Consider the following 20475-nt stretch of genomic DNA (forward strand, 5'->3'; position numbering starts at 1 on the left):
GCAATTTGAACAATGTCCCCGCTGTCTTGGGCCACACCGCTCACTCTTTCGCTTCTCTTTCTCGTCGCTCATCCCACTTTCTCCTCCCCTTTTCGTTCCCTTTCACTTTGCCTTCGTTTCCGCGTCCTTCCTCGGGCGCCATTCCCGACATTCCCCGGGTAAAATGAACGTTATACGGGCGAAAAGGACGCGACGGGCCCATTCTTATTTACTATTCCAGCAGCGACGGCAGGATGGCAGGAAGCAAGAATGCGTACGAGAATCGGGCGGAGTGGGAAAGACGATGAGAACCGCGACTTTTCGCCGAGCTGCGAAGTCTACACAATCGGAAGTTCCTCCCTTTCTCCGCGAGCTAAGTAAACAGTTGGGGATGAAAATTTCCGAGACGTGCCTTGAAAGCGATCCGCGCCGGAGAGACCTCTTGCTCGCTCCTTTCGGCTCGTACCAGTCAAATAATGGATAACCAAAGGCAATCGAATATCATTAACGTCAATTATCGGTAGATCGTTCTTTGTGTGCGCAGAATTAAATATTTTAAACGATTAGCAAACGATCTTTGTTCCCTGTTATCGATATCATCTTTTATTCTCTTTCATCGGAAACATGCATGGATTTGATCGCTCGCATTTAGATAGAGACAAAAGGCCACTTTCGTAACGCTCTTTGCGCGCTCATGAATTAATCACGGATCCAGCTTTTTTCCATCGCGCTCCATAAATTGAAAAAAAATCAAATAATTTTCCTTCCTAAATATATAAAATTTCGAAAGCATATTTTATTCAACTCGCGTGCCTCGCCTTGATGGAACTCGATGAAAATAAATTTTAAAAACGCTCTCAAGTATCCTTTGTAATTTTAGCAAAAAAAAAAAATTGTTTGGGAAAATGGCGAAATAATTTGAACTTTGGGACAAGCATTGAAACGCCGGTCCCTCGGATCGTAAACCGACCTCGGGATATGCGAACGCGCGTCCTTCCTCAATTGAACTTCTCCGTATAACGTGCTCGATGAGACGCTCCGGCTAGCTAGTAACGTCCCTGGCACAAGTATTAGTCCTCAAACCGCGAAGCATACTTAACAGACTGGAATTGGCTGTTTCGACACTGAGCCGTTCGACATTCGGTTCGCCCGCTTTAGAGAGTACTTCAACCGTTACTCCTGCGAGGTATAAGTACAAGGTACTCGGGCTTGTGAATGGTTCTTGCTCGTATCACTTTCGCGCGCAGCTAGGCAGCATATTTAGTAAGATAATACCTGAGAACTTTGGATTGACAATAGATTGGCGCTACAATAGCCAACGCAATATAGTATAATTTCATTGTTACTACTTAGACTGTTAGATTCGATAATGGCCACCAGTTTTATCTTTCGTAATAATTTCGGAAGAAATATGACATTTATCCTAATATATGTTACATATTTTAGTATTTTTAATTTTTATATTTTTTATTTTAATATTTTTTCCCTTACAATTAAGTTCTGCAACGTTTCCTTTATTATAAAATGTCTAATAGCATAACGAGTCACAAAGTTTTATCTTTCATAATCGGAAGAAATGTGACATTTATCCTAATATCCTATATATATTTTAATATTTAAAATTTTTATATTTTTTCCCTTACAATTCAGTGATCAGTTTTGCAAGGTTTCCTTCATTATAAAATTTCTAATAGGATAATGAGTCTCACAAATTTGATTTGCAAACTCAAGAGAGAAGCATTATCAATTTTTATAAAACATAATCGCGTTACTCTCGTCATCTTTCACTTGCGCCGCGTTATTAATTTTCCTGGAAATATCTTTCGCAAAACATTTACAGTTGCAATTGATACGACGCTCAAGCTATTCGCTCGGAACCAACTGTCCAAGTCTCCAAAGCTTCGGGCAGCGGCAAACGAACCCCCTAACTTCAACCGTCGACTCACCCCTCTTCGGCGAAACTTTCGTCTCGGCATAATTCTGTGCCGAGCGCTTCGGTGTCCTCGCAGAAGTACGTACTACTAATTAATCCTTTTAACAGCGCTTAAATTTAATTAATCTCAAAGTTATGTGGTCGATCTCAGTCGCAGGAAACCACCCCTTCGCGTTCCACCCCTCGCTTTTTGCCAAGTAATTCGCCCCTTGGAAATCGTATACATTAACTGAGCTTTGGAAATCCGATTTGATAGTCTCCGGTCCCTTTTCAAGCATTCCCCCTTTTCCTTCATCGCGGTCTTCCCATTTTCGGCTATTCCCGGAACACATTTCTCTCTTTCACGACTTATCAACGTCATCTCTCGCGATACGTGTCTAATGCGACGAGCACTAATTTTTCTACACGACTTTACAGCTTTGCACGACTCTCTTGGAATTACATATACTCGCAGAGCGAAATCTTTGAGACAGAGGATGAAAATTTCTGTGTGTATCCCTTCAAACAATTATCCGATTTTCTCTCTCCGCCGCTTTCTCTTTTATTATTTCTTATCCTATCCAGTCGGTATGCAATAAATGCAAAGTTTTTGTTCTCCTCTCCTTTTTTCAGCGCATCTCCTCAGAAACGCGAAGTCGAGGGATTTGTTTTATTCGCGATATAACTTGATTGCACCGCAGAGAGCTCCGAGTGAATAATAACGCGCGTTGTGGCGGAAAAGAGTACCGGTTAGCGAAAGGTAGTCCCCGAGTTTCTCGCAATAAAATCTCTCGTCGAGGTTTACATCGCGCGCAATAAGTTGTTTATTTAATAAAGCGCGAGAGACCGATGACAATATCTCGAGAAAGTAATTACCGCATAACTGGCAAAGCTTCCTCTTGCGCTCGCTCCTCGCGATAACCGTGGAGAAACGGAAAGTTAAACAAACTGTCGGAAACTCCTCGAAGAATGGAAGAGGATAGAAGGAGAGGGAGGGATAGTCGTCGTCGATTGATCGACCGTATGCCGCAAAGCTTATCCGACCGCGGCATACTCGCTTTGTATATCCTTGGCGCGGTCTATGATCCGAAGAGGGAAAATTTACGGTCTCCGCACTTCCTGTGCTCGCCCGAAACTAGAAACAGCCCCATCTCCTTCTCTTTCTCTTTCTCTCTCTCTCTCTCCCCCGGCATTATCGATGCCGGTCCCGCTAAGTTTTGGAGGAAACGCTGCGCACGAGCCGATAGGGGATAATCAATCTCGAAACGGAACGTCTCCCCAGAGAGGTCGTGGGGTGGCTCGCCGAGTCTAACTGGCGTGTGTTTGGGTTCGCGTGCTAATTTGCTCTAACCTAATGAGAGATCGGCTGGTGCACAAACTCTTCCACGGTTTATTCGACCGTATATCGGACCGTACACATATAGGTGTGTGTGTGTGTCGAGCATGGGCGTAGCCGTCGAATATCCGGGTCTTGCGGAAGCAATCGTCTCACGAGTTCGCAATTGGTTACGAACGCGAATAAATCGCATAAATTGAAAATATTATTCGACATGACGCGTTCTTATCTTTTCGCGCAGAAGCGATTGCGCTGCCGAGTTTTCGACAAATTTAACTATTTCCATATGCGAAATATGTATAATATGTGTATGTTTCTCATCTGTGTGAAACTGCGTATAATCGCGCGCCCGTATTTTGGTTTTATACAATATACCGACCATATATATATGTGAACCGTGTGGACGTAATATTATATTCACAAATGCAAATTTGGTCTAGGTAAATTAGCCTTACGGCATATTAGTCTTACGACGGTGTGGGGTAGGTAGGGTCAACCCCTGATCCTAATTAACAAATTTTTGGTTATAACGAACGAATATAATTGTCAAATGTATTCAAAGGCTTCGCAATTATTACGTCATTTAACATACATTATATTGTTAAATAAACATTATATTATACCGATATTAATTGCATAATTGATTAGCAAATATATACGATATCTCGATAAATATATATATATATCTACAGCGAATTAACATTTACATAATTATCATCGACAGAATAAACCGATGAAGTCTACATAATGATAAAAAAATACAATACGTAATATAAGGTATATATAATTTGCAAATATGTCAATGATATCTTTAATATGCGCGTTTATTCCCAACGACGAGTCGAATATTTTAATATTATCGACGACAGGCACGAAATGGTGAAAGAACCGCCAGCTAGACGAGACGAGCCCGAATCAATACGCGTTACCTTGGCCGTAATTGTATTATTTACATGACGATGCTTCCGCGCTTCCATAGTCGAGCCGATAGCCGCGAGGCAAATGTTAGCGCAACAATTAAACCGCCGGAAGAGGAAAGGTGACGCGGACGCGACACGGCACGGCATGGCGGCCCTTTTCCTCTTCGTGAATGCGACTGTGGCTGGCTCCATAGACGCGAGGCGTCATTATGCGGAAGCTCGAATGAATCGTGACAAAAGGCGGGACGGGGACAAGGAAACGGGCAAATGTTTTCGAGTAGTCCCACTTGCGCGATCCCATTGTTATTTAACACGAACGCGACGCGCTGGTGAACGACCAGTGGGAGAAGGGATGAGAAAAGGGAAAGCATTGTTGAAGTTCCGTCAAATGCCATTCCCTCTCGGATCTGTGCACGCAGTACCAACGTGCTCGATGTTCAATCTCTCTTAGCTATTGGGGTCTTGATTATCGATATGCTCTGGGAATTACATTTAAGAAGGTGAGGAGAGATGGAGGGTGTTCGGTATGTTGCCGATAAGATTCTTTCCATTCCTCCGATACGCGAAAATCGATCGAATTTTTCTTCGAGATGGCTCTGATACGAAATGGTAGAAAAGACGAAAGGAAAAGAGGATGATCTCTTGAGAATCAATGTTTTCCTCATCGTTGATCGAATGAAGAAAAAGTGTGATCTGCTTTCCATTTTTCATACTGCTATCCATTATTTTTATTTCTTCAGCTTACACAATTTCCCGACTCATTAATTAAGACGAACGAAATATTCTATAAATTAAAGAAAATTTTAGTCAAATACTTTAATTAAAAAAAAAAAGACGAAAGGATCTCTTGAGAATCAATGTTTTCGCATCGTTGATCGAATGAAGAAAAAAGTGTGATCTACTTTCCATTTTTCATATAGCTTTGTATTATTTTTATTTAATTTCTTAGCTTACAAAATTTCCTGACTCGTTAATTAAGACGAATGAAATATTCTGTAAATTAAAGAAAATCTTGATCGAATACTTTAATTAAAGAAAACTGCTGGTTTTTCATACTTCAAAAAATACGGTGCGAATATTATACTTTTTAATACAGGTACCGCGCAAAGCGTAATTTTTATAACTGCAGACAAGAGATCGTGATGCACGTTGCAGCGCGCGAGCTTGATGCGTGCCGGGAGCTAAATGAAAATTTGTTTATGTGCACACCGTTGACAATAAACCTAGCATTTTGCCAGATGAAGTAATGGTCGCGCACATCCGGAAATAGAGACACGACCGCGTACATACGCGACTAACGAATGAGAATATCGCGATGTACAGTATAAAGATTTAAACATTCACTTAATTATTCGCTCCCGTATTTATAGCTCGTACAAAGCAGACTTCTTTCCCCATTTCTCATGACGGTCATTTCGCGAATCGCACGAACCCATTCGCTACGTGTATAAAACACAGCGAAAGTCTGACGCGTACAAATCGAAACGCATGATGATCGCGTCCCCGTCGGGTTTTCCGGAGAATCTCGTTCCCTATTCAGAACGATCTCTGCGAAACTCCGGTCGCAGGATCCTCGACGTCCCCGGTAGTCTCAATAGTCCCTCTCTCGTATCTCTCTTTCCCATCCCGCCGTTCCGGCGATTATATGTGCAGCTGAATAACTCGTGGTCATTAACCAGGCGATCCTTTTTACATGGAGCGTCCTGGTGTGTGACATTGTGACAAAACTCGCCGCCCCCTTTCTGAGTAACATCGCCATCGTCTATCCGCCACGCTTACAACAGTAATGAGCGTCATTTCGGTAATGAGGTCGCACGCCATTGAAAATCGCGAAGCAGCCGTCGCAGAAACACTAAGCGAGAATCGTGAACTCGCTGGAGAAGGAAGTCCGTAAAAGTTAATGAACGGAGAAATAACCGTTTCGAGAAAGAGAGAATCCCTGGATCTATTCCTGACCCGAGAGCGCATCCCCTTCTATCACCACCCCATACTCTCCTTCTCCGAAGAAATGACCGTAGAAGCTGGCTGGGCGACTTTTCAACGGCATAGATTCGCTCTAGCCGACTGGAACGATAGCGCGACAGCCGGGTGGAATCCTCCCCGTTTTCCCGGACTTTAAAAACGGACGTGCGCCCGTGTATAAACCTGATTTTCGATTTGATCCTGCCCTACTTCCAGATTCCACCCAGTCCCGACCGCTTACTTCATCAATTTCAACGTTCTCACCCTTTCCTGCCCTGCCTCCGCGATTATTCTCGAATGAGGGAACCGAGCGCGTGCCGGAGAATGGAACATCCATCCAACGGGCGTGAAAGACCATTGTCGAAATCAAAATGACTGTCATCGATAAAGGATGATGGTCAATTAGTATTATAACTGAAGCGAATAAAAGAGTATGCTTGTATAGTTTTTCAAAGCGATAAAAAAAAACCTGCACTTATATAAATAGGAATTTGAAATTAAAGTTTTACAAGCAATAATTCATAATTTTTATACGAGAAAGATAAAAATATACCTACAATAAATTATTAGATATAAATACACTAGCTCCATATTTTTTATTTCCGAGATTTATAAATTTAATGTCTTAACGATAAATATTTATTTGAATCGAATCCGTTCTTTATCTCGATTTGCATTCAATCTCTGTCATCTCTTTCTTCTCCGAATAAAGAACTGTCGGTTCAGCGAGCGGGTTTTAACTATCAGAATTACAGTTAACGTCGTCTGTAAAACGATGTCGACGCTCGGAAAAATTCTCCGGGATTGACAGCTGTCGGAATTGCTGATCGCGGCGGCGTAAAACTGATTTTCGATTTCACCTAAGCATTCGACCTGCTTTCTTATGAACGTTTCGCTTCCGGTAGCTGCGTTGTAAAATCAGAGCTGAATCAAGAATAAAACTGAGAGAAGAGATTTCTCGAATTCTATCTAACGCTACGGAATTTTGAGAGGAAATAACCATGCCGGAAAACAATACTCCAGCCCGATCTCCTTTATTTTTCCATCCTCATCCCTTCCCGGAACCGATTGTTCGCTAGCTCGAGACCGACTTTTTCCCGATACGATCTGACCGATATCATAGGATCGGAAATTCCTAAGTTCGACGCCAACGAAATACTGGACAAAACTGCGGCAAAACTCATTCCCGACCACGACTGACCTACTTTACCGTTTCCCTGCTATTTTTGCTATCGTTTTCTGCGTTTCGTTTTCGTTCCGATCGAAAGGAAACGACGGTACGAGCGGAGAAAACTTCAAAATCGGAAATTACCTCGAGACGCGAACAACACGCGAAAACGTTCGTAATAATCAATATGATATAGAAACAGTATATATCCTTGCCAGAATTTACCTTCGTAAATTCACAGCATGCATGATGCATAAACCGATAACGATTTCAAATCAAAACTAATTGGAGTAGCTCGGGTTCGGTTCCCTCGCCAACGGAATAACAAATTTAAGATAGTTACAGGATCCGTTTAAATTAACATACCGTTAACATACGAGTCGATTAGATTTTCAGCGCGCAAATCTCATGGATGTGTATACCGCACGCTCTAACGTACTTATCCTATTCGTTTACATGCATAAATAATGTTTCCGTGGGCTTATCTCGTAGATCGCTGATCTCGATGGATACGACCGAACCCTTTAAGACGTGAATTAATTGCGACTAGTGACTCGACGTTTCTACATCCTGCGACGATGCAAATTTATTACCTCGTTGCAAGGTGAATATTTCCTGATTGTTTTACACTTCATCTTACATTATGGACGAGAGAAAATGTATAATATTAAATGTCATGAATAATTTCCCTAAACATCGCATTTATATGTTAAATTACTATCACTTATTTTATTTATTTTTTCTCTCTCCTTATTTAATCAATTTAAATCACTTCTCGCAAATATAACATATATATAAAGTCTGATCAGTTAAAAAGAAACAAAAATAATCGCAACTCTTATCTTTCATACAAAAAATGTTTTAAAAACACATCATTGTGTAGAGCGATTCTTCATGAGTTTTTTCATACAATTTTATGACATTTTATTCTCACTTTTCTGATTTTTTTTGTTTTTTGTTTTTTTTTTATTTTATATAGGCATTAGAATAAATTATTGTTTTTCCGCTGTGTCCTAGAAAATGTGTGATCAAAATTTGGAGCAACGCGTTATTATAAATTTTTAACTAAACTGGATAAAACGGGTAAAGAAATTATATACATGTTTAAAACATGTACAGCGATGATATACTTTGAATCAGGTACGTGTACATGAGTGACGATGACTTTAAGAGGATATAAAGAATGTTACAGATGATAAGAAGACAGAGCCGCATATTTGAACGACAAACAATAATATCGAGAAAAAAGACAGATCATGCGTAAAAATCAACGTTGAACTACTCGATTAATTACAGAACGATAAAGAAAGTGTATGAAAAATTCTAATAGATATATATTATATATATTAAACTATACAATGCATAAAAATTGAATCGTTAACAAAAAATGCGAACAAAAAATAGAATTTTCTACAAGAATCTTTCGATCAAAATACCTGCGCTTCCATTAGGCTCACGCATCTCCATATGTCCGCCACGCTGCACATCTCGCACGAAACTGATGCCCATCACCGACTGCAAGACTGCGCAATGATGTCGCTACCTGACGGCGAAAACCCCTTGACAGCCAAAAATGAAATCGAAATCGAGAGATCGAGAGTCAGTTTGTCAGTACCGCGCGAGACGCGCGAGTTTAATGGAAGCACAGATATTTTTGTAAAAAGATTATTGTAGAAAATTTTATTTTTGTCTTATTCGTATTTCCTGTTAAAGATTTAAATATTGCATTTTTATACTTTGCATAATTAATATACTTTTATGCGTGCAGTGCAATAATAATTTTATACATGCATTGCAATTTTTAATATTTTATTATCAAAAAAATACTAATATAATAATATATATCTCGCTTTTTTATCTTATATCATATATATTATATTATATTATATCTTCGCTTTGCGCGCATAATTATATTCGATTAGATTAAACAAAACGAGAAAGATCAAATTCAAAGCCCGTAGATAAATTATAGAAATTTGTGAGGAAATCGCATAATTCAACTTATTTTAATTTTATTCTCGAGCTTCATCAGCATCGCTTATAAAGGCGAGAGGTCAGCGCGTGGCAGATACGTCATGTCATTTTCGCCTTTAGAGTTTTAGAGTCTATCTATCAGCGTGAAACGAAAACAAAAAAAAAAGTCGGGTATATAAAAGAAGCGGAAGAGGTGACGACCGAGGAGGGAAAAAAAAGAGGGAGGACACAAAACGAAGGCGAAGGGGCAGATGTGATAAATGGTAATTGCGCAAAAGTACCGCGGCGGATATACGAATAACACCCGTTCCTCATTAGAGGCTTGTTAGGGCACTCCGGACGCGTAGTGATGGAATGCGAAGAGAGAAATGGAGGCGCGCGCACAGAAGTCTCGCCTCCGTCTCGGCCGACACGCTTTATCTACTATCCTCTCTTGCTTCGAACGCGCGTGTGTGTGTGTGTGCGTTTCTTCTTTTAGACCAGCTGCTTCGAGAGAACGCCAGCGGGCAGGCATCAACCGTGGCTTAATAGCTTTGATTCGCGTTACTGTCGTGCCGTGCGATTTCTCATTCGCGGCGATGCAAAAGGAATATTCCGATGACAGATTGTGTATCCGGGGTGGCGACATGAATATTAATTTCTCGCTATCGTCATTCGCGATTTTCATAGCCGCTTGCGATGCAACGACAGTGCGCGCCAAAAAAACGTGAAGGAACTCTGAACATTGCAATTCAAGGAAGTACCGAAGAAATTCCAGCCACCCTTATATATAGCGATGAATGATTATTAATTAAAGGCGGCCTGTACAAAGTATTTGAATCCTATCGATATTAATCATGAATTTATATATAGATAATTTTTGTTTAAAATAATTGAAGTAATCAATCTCTTGAAGCTTGAATTTCGCAATACGCTCATATATAAACTTAAAAATAATTGTATAAATCAGTGTGTACGACACGCACATTACCCCCGCATAAATGGATAATTCTAATCTTGTAATTAAAATGGTTTGATTGTATCTTTCATAGCTTTTGATCTGTTAGTAATAAATGCTAAATTTTGATAATAACCCGACAAACACGCCGGCTTTTCTAAAGATAAACTTAATTCCATGAACTGTTTGAGAGATCCTTTAGACATCGAGCTGCGCTCCTCAGCCTCTCGACGGTACTTTGTTCGTGTGTTTGCTTGTACACGATGACGTTTAAACAAGTGTTTTAGCCAAGGGTACGTCGAGGACGCGCGAGAGATTCTGGGTGCGCGGAAATATTAAGACGCGACGGCGACATGAAAAGCGGAGTTTAAGAACCGCGAGAGTCTCCGCCTTCGGTTTAAGTTTAACCCCTCTTCCTCCCACACCCCTTCCTCGCTCCCCGAATGCTGTTTCTTCTCCCTTTGAAACGTCGGTTCTCGTTTCGACTTTGCCAGCGCCACGGTCTTTCACTTTGTTACTTTTGCGCGAATGAGACATTGCGCGCGCGTTAATCTCTTTTCTCGCATTACGTCTGATAAAATTTCTCCCACGTTTCAGCGTCACTCTCACTTTTCAAGCCTCTATGTAAGTTACGAGCGCAAAGACGTCGCGAAAACAGGAACGCGAAAATCGTGGACGGAGAGATTTCTATATAATTTCAGTTAGCTCACAAAAGATACGCTATTATCTTAAAAAGATACTCTAACACGGCACCTAACTACCTCTAAGAACGCACAAAAACTGCAAAAGGCACGATCTTAGCAAGCCCTTATAATACTCCTTTTCTCCGCTTTGTGCACTTTATCTTCCTTCCTCTCTTTACCTTGTTCTTCTTTTATTTCCCGTGCTACTCTTTTACTAGGAGAAGTCAGAGACCGCTTTGATTTTATTGCTTCTCGCTTGTCCAACATCACTCAACTGGCTCCTCTAAAAGGCGTTTGAAGATAACAGGCTGTTCCGGTGAAATACTACGAAAGCTATAAGGACGTCTATAAAATAAACGCCAATACTTGCACGCACGCGCTTGTTGGCCTTTTGATTAGTGGTTCAAAAATTTTTTACGAGCTCTATTAAATATATGCTTATTCATTACACATTAGTATTAGCTTTTATAATGAGCCATGGTGATTAAATCTCGACAATTGAATGAATAACGAACCTTGGCAAAAGTAAAAGCAATCTGGAAATTATTACGGGACGATCGATAGAAGAGGCGCAGCACATAGGATAGACGAAATAGGATTCGAGGGTTGCAGTTTATGCATGTAAATCGCCCCGGCCTGAGTCGCTGCTTGTTGTTCTTTGCTGGGCTCGGACGCATCGGCGTTTTACGTGCGTTCACTGTATTTATTGCAGAAGGTAGCGATACCTATATAGAGGAATAGATTCGTGTACAGGGTGTCTCGGAATTATCGCTCTACTGCTTTCGATAATAAATATATAGAAAATAAAAGGGAGAATGATGGTCTTTGCATTATCAAGAACAATTAATAGGTTTTACATTATGAACAAGTAAAAAAGATATTAGCTTCTAATGCCAACGAATAAGCAACAAATTACTAGACAATCGCGCGCGAGTGAATTTTAATTTAATATTCCAGAATACAAAAATTTATTTTACAATTTCTCAAATTTTAGTAATTTGTGACGATAACGATATTAATAAATTAGCACATTTTAACTTTCGTTATTTATAACAATTTTGCGTGTCGAACTCTTTGAAATATTTCGCCATGGAAAAATTTCACATTTTTATTAAATACAATTCGGCAAGCTAAACTCTTGAGGAACAACCGAATGAAAATGTAGTAGCGACAGTTCTGGGACACTCTGTATGTGCATAGATGCATAAGCGGCGCATCCATATATGTGCATCGATTCGCTTTTCCACCCGCCTTTGTGTCCCCCGCGGCGCATCGATTCGCGGTGTATGCACTTTTCGGCTCACCCCGTTCATCGAAAATCCATTTATTTGCATTACGTTCGTTTTTGTAAATAATAACGAAATCGATAGGTGTGTGCGCACGTACGCGAATATATTCTTCCTATTTTCCTCTACCCAGGACGTCTCAAAACCACCGCGAATATTTTTAACGGCATTTTTTTTTTTTCATAGAACAATTGGAGATGGATTCTTTATAATAACGAAAACAAAAACTTTATTTATTTTTATGAAATAATAGTTTCTATTGTTTTCGTACATCGGCGAAATGTTATCATCTCGATGTAACAATCATATTTTTTCCCATGAAAGCAGACCAGAACGAGAAGCAGAAAGAACAATCTTGTACGCGTAATCGTTCTATGCTCATTTAGACGATCGTTTTCCACTCGCTCGTCATTATCTCGCACGTTTATCTCGCAATGATAAATCATATAAGCGACCAATAATAAGCCCCCGTATATATCTGCAGATACAAAGGAGAGACGTGTGAATCAAAGTTCGCTCTATAAAGTACCCAACCGGTTAATATATCTACGATCCATAGAAAAGTGATTAATTAAGCACAATTGTGTACGTAACTCGTACGTTGAGAAATGTACAGATTGATTGACGGTAACAGAATTATCGGCTTTTAGGCGTCTCTTAACGCGTGACATTGAAAAATGTTGGCTATTAACTCTAGTAACATATTTTGTGCATCGTATATTACGTCAGCGATAGAGAAAAGTGGTCGAAAGGCGATCGCGCGTGAAATCCATTAACGTAACTTACATTATATTACAAAAAGAAATGTTCGATTTTCTACTTTTATATTCTCAGACCAAAGTAGTCGCGTAGTTATTAAAAATGCGTTTTCGATAATAACTATCTTTGCATAATTTGAGATTATCCAGACTAAACATAATAATATAATTCAATTATATACGCAGACTCTCCCTTGATATTGTTAGGATTAGAAATGCGTGGAAGCCTAGAACATGAAAACGATATTGTAAGCGCGTATATACATACATGTTGTAGCTCTAACGCGCGTTATGGAGTGGAAGCGAATTATATTAATTTGAATAAACGTCAATTTGTTTACTAATCGTGCATGAAAGCGAGCACGTAGTTGGCGTCTGTTAACATAGTATATATACATATAACGCAACTACGATATTGCGTTTCACGATTGAACTTTGTAACAGGACGTAATAATTGGAGCGTTTCTGCGTTCACGTATTAATGTATACATACATACACCGGCGCGGCGTTCTAAATATTTGAGAGAAATTATCGGGGCAGCTTAATTAAACGCGCGACGAACGATGGTAAAGATCATACCAGGAATGCGGGTCAGAGCGCGTAATTCAGCGGGCGTAATTACATTTGGAAATGCCCCAACTGCTATTGTACCTCACTTTTGTGTCCGCCTTTTCACTATGTCAGCCGAGTGACTCAGCGCACGTTTCTTGAACGACGTGTAGTATATATAGGGAAGACTAACGACTCGTTTTAAGCGCGCGAGATTAGAAGGCCAAGATGAACAAATGCCGATGTCATTGCACGGCGCAACCGGGTCGTATAGTTATGCAAATGCATTCTTCTTTATACCGACGATCGATCGCTCAAATATCATCAGTGACAGGAATCGGCTGCCCGGAAGAAATCGTGCATCGCATACTCGGCTTGATTTAATTACGAGGTCGATTAAACCACTGACAAATCTGTGACAAATCTGTGAATTTATGTATAAAATGCTTCTTTTTGAGGCGACGATACTTATCTTTGCATCAACGCAGCATATCTCTAGACAGAGACAAACGCGCGCTATTCGGCTCGAAAAAATATTGACCCTAACCACGTACTTTACACAAGTCCGGCCATATTATCTGGAAACTTCCAAGATGCTTCTTCAATCCTTTCGTCCTGCCTACAATAATCAACTTTAATGGCAGCCCTAGCACGTCTAAACAGTCCTCTCGAGTGTTTGCGCGCACCTTTCCTTTTCAACCAGGTAATCCGAGGGTCAAATAAAATCGTTTACGAGCACAATGAGGAGGAACGGACCAGCCTCCTTCATTTCGTCCAGAAAGTACTCGGCTTAAGTGCTGATTATGATCCAACTCGAACTATAAAGATGCTGGATCATCCCATGCCATTGTTCCTCGCTACGCAAGCGGACACGATCCTGAGTGACGGATCGATGCCTGATGAGCCTTGATTTTTCAAACAATTTAGACTACGTAACGAATACGCTAAATCGCTATTTAAAAATTATTCAACTGGTTCATTGTTATGCAATGGATTATCTCTGGGAAAATATTGCATTTGCCAAATGCGATATGCAAAAACTCGGCATAAAATTATGACATAATTATGACATAATAAAATTATATATAATATAATAAAATTATAATATAATTACTATGAAAAAATATCATCATATAACAAATTTTTTAGATGTAGAAGCTCTCTGTTATAGAAGTTATATTTTATGTGTATATCAACATTTTCTAAAAAGAAGAATACTGCATTACTGAATTTTTTAATCAACTTTAAACATATACATATATGTTATTTCGATTTTTATAATGGGAATGCAAACTTAACAGAGGTAAATTTTGAAGCTTCAAAAAATAATCACGAGTCGAGTTAAATTAGCACCTCTACCATTAAAAAAAATCGAAATAATATATGTCTGTGATCGCGAAAAACGCAATGTGAAAGAACGCGCTTCACAGGCAACCAAGAAATTTATTGGACGACTTTACTATGGTATTTTTATAAACAAAAATCTCTCGAGGGTCGCATCAGTAAAAATAAAAAGAAACATTCTGGAACGACGGAATAGCCCGGTGAAAACCATGAAGAGTTTTTTCTTCGACGAACATCTTCTAGCTCTTTCCTGGGAGTACTCGAGGGACATTGAGTGGTCCCCGTTAGAACAACAATGTCACACAAATCAAAGCCATGAATATCCACTCTTAAACACAAGCGAATAGATTACTTGACCATTTTCACCGTGTTTTTTTGAGAAATGTATCTATTCAAATCACCGGAATATTTTCTTAAGAACACTTAATAATTTTTGTCAGACATTCACAAAAAGCAAAAAAAATCGTGGCTAAAACATTTAATAAATATGTTGATAAAAATGAGAACATATATATTAGAGAAACGTTTACAGAAACGTTAATAACAGTTATTATCTCTTGTGGTGCAAATACATTCACGTAATAATTACACGCGTAAGACATTGTAATGTCTAACAGTTGGAATGCAGCCAAAATACTGCTTCCTTAGTCGGGTTGCGCGATCAGTAAAATCCTCCTTTCGTCAGCATTGTTACGGAAAATCAGCGTGCATTTTTCACGAGTCGACGGACAATAGGGAGGGATTGCCGGAGCATCCGACGCTACCTCCCATTGTGATTTTTCCATCCGTCCGTTTCTTTCGCGAGACTCCGTCCATTTGTTCGCGGGATCGAAGTTTGCGGCTGTTTCGCACAGCTATCGCGTCCGAAATGCTACAGGTACTACTGTTCTGATAAATGGAAAGTCGACCAACCACTACATACAGCGCCATAAATCTAAACGTCGTGTGATAGACGATCCTCGAATAAAGCCCTCTATAATTCCGGGTTATCTTATCCGAGACATACATATGTCGATGGGGAAGGATGAACAGACAGAAAGGAATTCTTATAGTTTAGTTCCTTAGTGAGTAACTGCATTCAGTAAAGCGGAAGAAATGTAATAAAACTAAATATCCTACACGACGAATTTATAGCCTCTCATTCTCTCCCGCAAGATCGCGTTTTTGTTTGCTGTCAATTAAAATAAAAATAATAACTTTTATAAATATGATATAAATTTTTGCATAAATGTCATAAGCAAGATTAATAATATTTTTTTATATAAATTGACTGCAAATATTAATACAGGAAAATTTGCATGAAAAAATTTATTAAACAGCTAAATAAAATTTGATTATAATGCGCAAATATATCCGTGAGAGAAATACAAAACGCAGCAATTGTGTTTGCGTATAGATTCTATTGTTCCTGACCTTTTATAGAGCTAAGAATACGTGAAATCCTAATCTGAATGAATTTGAATCGTCGAGACGTGTTTTCGAATACAATATGGAGATTATGGCTGAGATCGATTGTAAATTCTCTTGTACCTTGTTACACTTGGCATAATATTTTATCTGTCAAGATTTGCAGTTTTTATATTGGATGTAAGAACAAAAATCATATTCACGCGATTGTAAATAAATTTATAAATGCATATAAAATATTAAAGCCACACAGAGATGATATCATTTCAAAAATTATTAATTATTTAATATATTATTTATAAAATAAATTAAATATATCGATTAAATTGATATATTCATTCAAACTATTTATCATCATTAGATGTAAAAAAAAAATTTTAAAAAATAATAGTATACTAGGTAACAAAAAAAAAGATTCGATGTTTTCAGTCGGGCTCGCAAAGAGTCGCCTAACAGGATCGCCTCGTTATAATCTTTCGATTCATCTGACTCGATGACAAGTCTCCCACGAGGTACAAACAGTCTCCCGGAATCCGTAAACAGGCGGCACTTTTTTCTTTCGTCGACGAAGCCGACAGGAGGAACGCCAGTTCCGTGATTTCACGAGCCGTGTCTACCTCGCCCACGCCTTACAAACGATCGCGCTCGAAAACGAATCTCCCTTTCCCGAACAGCTTTACAGATAATTAACTGACATTAACGTTCCATTCGTCGGGCGTGGTTACGCTCGCGGTTGGCTCGTATTTCTCCACGAGAGTCGATGCATACGTGTTTTTACGAACGATAAGGATCGCTTTTCCGAGCGAGAGATACCCAGCTGCTGCTCTCCTCGTTCTCCGCTATATCCCGAAGTCTCGTCCTGGACAACGACTCGACCGTCAGAGCGGATTACTGAATTCATTGGCTTCGTTTTGTACGGGAGGACTTCACCTCCGCGTCGCCGACATCGTTTCTCCTTGGCTTCCGCGCAATTAAGGTCAACTCGACGATTTGTCGGGAGTGATTTCTTTCGGAGCTCGCACACCGGAAAAGAGCAAATGTATCTCGTAAAAACTACATGTGTTGTTGGATAGTACAATGATATTACACGCCGCCTTTTCTCCGTTAAACAAGTTACGCGAGTGATACCGTTCCCTAGATTGTAATTAAATAACGCATCAAGTATTCATAGCGTCTTAACGCTTATTCAATTATGCCAGGCGTATATTATTACTCCTCGATGAAAACCAGCTGGCAAAACCTGCTTATAAATAATATCAAATTAATTACGGATGCAAATAGCTACCAAACATTCAGAAACTCGTAATCGCCGCGTATCGTCGGAAATAAAATTAATACTCGCTCGGTGAAACGAGATATCTCTATTACGACGTGTCTCGTGTATATCGATATTACTTAGATATAAAACGAAATGAGTCTTGTAAGTGAAAATCGAATCGATAGAGAGATATAGAAGCAACCTCGCGATCGGAAATCCGCGATACCGCCAATAAAATATGTATACACGTACAACTCGCCAGCTTTCGTAGGTGTAGGTGCCGCGCCACATCCCACGTGGCGTCTCCCTACACGGACGTCTCGCGTGTATTAATCTGCATAAACTCATTCCTATGCAAACGAAGAGATTCGACGTTGAACTAGGGTATCACGGGAAGCCTCCGTGGCTTACATCGCGGCTTAAACGAGCTTCTATACATGCGCGCACGCGTGCGGGCGCATGCCATTTCGCGCGCAAGCTGCTGGCGTGTGAGTGTAGATAAATATAAGATAGATATATATTGTGTGTGTGTATGTGTGTATCGTAAACGATACCGATCGTAAACGGAATCTCCTTCGCCGCGCGTCGACGGCATAATAATTGCGAAATCCTCTCGTTTCCCTCGCGACGCGCTGGCCGGCCATCCAAAAGGACGGCGACGACGAGAAAAGTGGCACCTGCCTGCTGAAACGATCGCGCGATAATCTGTCCCCCTTTCTGTAGTCTGCGAGATGAAAAGAAAACAATCGATGAATAATTTCGTGGCCGACGCAGAGTGCTTACCGCGTCCTGGAGAATTGATTTCGAACGGAGCGCGTCGCGGGCGTTAAGTCCCTCATGAATACAATGAGGAGATAAAGCTTTTATGGCGGCTCGACGTATAAACAATACTGTTTTTCCGATAATTTTTAATTTAATACCCGGCGCTTAGGAAGATTAAATGTTTACGCGAGAGACGTAACGTTTCGTTTTGCTAAGCAACGTACTATATTGTGTACCTATCGTTGTGTTTAATTAAACTCTGCGTTAATTATCACGTTTCTCGAAAAACTTGTATATTATATGTACGCTATATTTAATTCTTCTATTATCATTTTTTTATAAATTCATTCCCCGATTAGGTCAAATAATTATCCTACCGTATTTTCCTCTCAACTGTCCTATATATTAATATTGGATAAATATTTTTATACATATGTAAAACAATGCAAAATTACTTAAAATAAAAATATTTCTCTAGCATAAATTAATTATGCATGTTTGTTAGCAGAATGGTTAATTTCCATACGCGAAAAATATACCCGCGAACGCGATTCGTTTACTTCATAAATATTCAATTACTCGATTATGGAAAATAAACTGATATTATTATCGTCATTCATATGTTGGTTCGAAAGTCAGCGGGCGATAATACATCATGCCACTCGTTTCGAATTCAAATAAGATCTACAATAAGCGATCGTCCTACGGTCGAGCAGCTGTGAAGGATTTTGCTCGATGAGCTCTCTTACCGGTTCTTCTTCCTACGAGAGAGAAATATCAAGAAAGAAACGACGGGACGCGCGCCGTAGAACAGATTTTGCACCGTCGCGATCGACTATAAGCTGCGGCATGTATCTTTAATGCGGAGCACGCGAGGCCTACGACCGAACGACTTCTTACCGCGATTCTCTCGCCATTACTTATTCACCGTCGGCGCAATTACTCGCGGATGCTCCATCAAACTCGAGACACCTTCTTCACGATCGAGAGATCGCGAGTTACGCTCTCGTCGTATATATATAACATATGTATATACACATCTGACGTGTACCGCAGAGTCACAAAGTGGGAGAAACGCATTATCAGTTACGAGAGGCTCGTAAGCCAATAAAGAGTCATTATCGCACGACAGTTCTTCAAGATGCCTTTCAAAGCTCGATCTCTGATCGCAAAATGTTCTCGTGATCTCACGGCTCGAAAAATCGCCTGCCTCTTCGAAACATGTTTCTAGCTAACACGCATCGCATTCTTGTGGCATTCCTATAGAAGGTGTATATGGCATGAGAAAATCTAACTGCGTCTTCAATTCCTTCGATATTTAGGAAAAATCATAATAAAATATTTGAAAAATTACATAATATAAAGAATCATTTTATAGTAAAATTTCTATAAGAAATATCTTTTCACTTTTGAACAACGAATTATAATTTTGGAACAATATGGAATTGGAAGAGTTTTATAAGAGATACATTTTTCTCTGATTAATATCTATCGCAATAAGATATAAAATATGTTTGATTAATTTTACTATGTATACATATATTATTGTGTAAATATTAATCAGAGAGATAAAGTCTTATAAAATTCTTCCAACCATATATTGCCCCATGATTATTTTCAGAATAAATTTTAAGAGAAAATTGTCTACGTCACGAGAATGTCCTCAACATTCAAGATGGTATTCACTCCCGCGATAACTACGCGCATCATCTCTCCACGAAGGCGAACTCATTTTCCAGTCAACAAAACGACCCGCTTTGTGGAAGCATCTTCCCGGCTCGACAATTGTCAAGCACGAAATAACGCGATTGCGCTCTCTTTTTTTGTTTCAGGTTGACGAGGCAGAAATGGCACGGCGGGAATCTCGGTGAGGAAAGGGCGAGGGTGAAGCCCTCGCAGGAAACGGGAGCTATGATGAAAAGCTTAGATTTCCTCGCCAGAAGGGCGCCACCTGCCGTCCACCTTTTCATCGTTTTGCTCGCGCTCGCCCCCGCTTACCACGGCGTGGACCTCTGTAAGTAGCTCCTAAGCTCTAATCCGCATATAGTACTCGTCGCTTCTCTCGTCGTGAAACTTTGTGGCTATAGCTCTTTGGCCCGCGCACACAGGTTGTTTCGTTTATAAGTTATTAACGACGCGGGGCTTGCGCGACCACTTTCCTCCCTACGCTTGCTAGAACTTACGCCGCAGTCGACGAACTTTCGATCCGGGATCGGCTTTGACCGTGGTCATTAGGTAT

At 39.9% G+C, this 20475-nt stretch overlaps 2 protein-coding genes across 2 annotated transcripts in view; one reads left to right on the forward strand and one right to left on the reverse strand.

Moving 5' to 3' along the window:
- LOC114941715 (uncharacterized) overlaps nucleotides 1-20475 on the reverse strand; it is a 236864-nt gene that overhangs the window by 137467 nt on the left and 78922 nt on the right. The window lies entirely within an intron of this gene.
- LOC114941713 (discoidin domain-containing receptor 2) overlaps nucleotides 1-20475 on the forward strand; it is a 150875-nt gene that overhangs the window by 53441 nt on the left and 76959 nt on the right. The window contains exon 2 of the mRNA XM_029316803.2: nucleotides 20069-20250. Coding sequence (XP_029172636.1) covers nucleotides 20148-20250 — 103 coding nt within the window. The 5' untranslated portion in view covers nucleotides 20069-20147. The remainder of the gene's footprint in view (nucleotides 1-20068; nucleotides 20251-20475) is intronic.

The sequence above is a fragment of the Nylanderia fulva genome, unplaced genomic scaffold (genome assembly GCF_048542155.1).
Source record: "Nylanderia fulva isolate GAGA-0341 unplaced genomic scaffold, ASM4854215v1 Scaffold5, whole genome shotgun sequence".
NCBI lineage: Eukaryota > Metazoa > Arthropoda > Insecta > Hymenoptera > Formicidae > Nylanderia > Nylanderia fulva.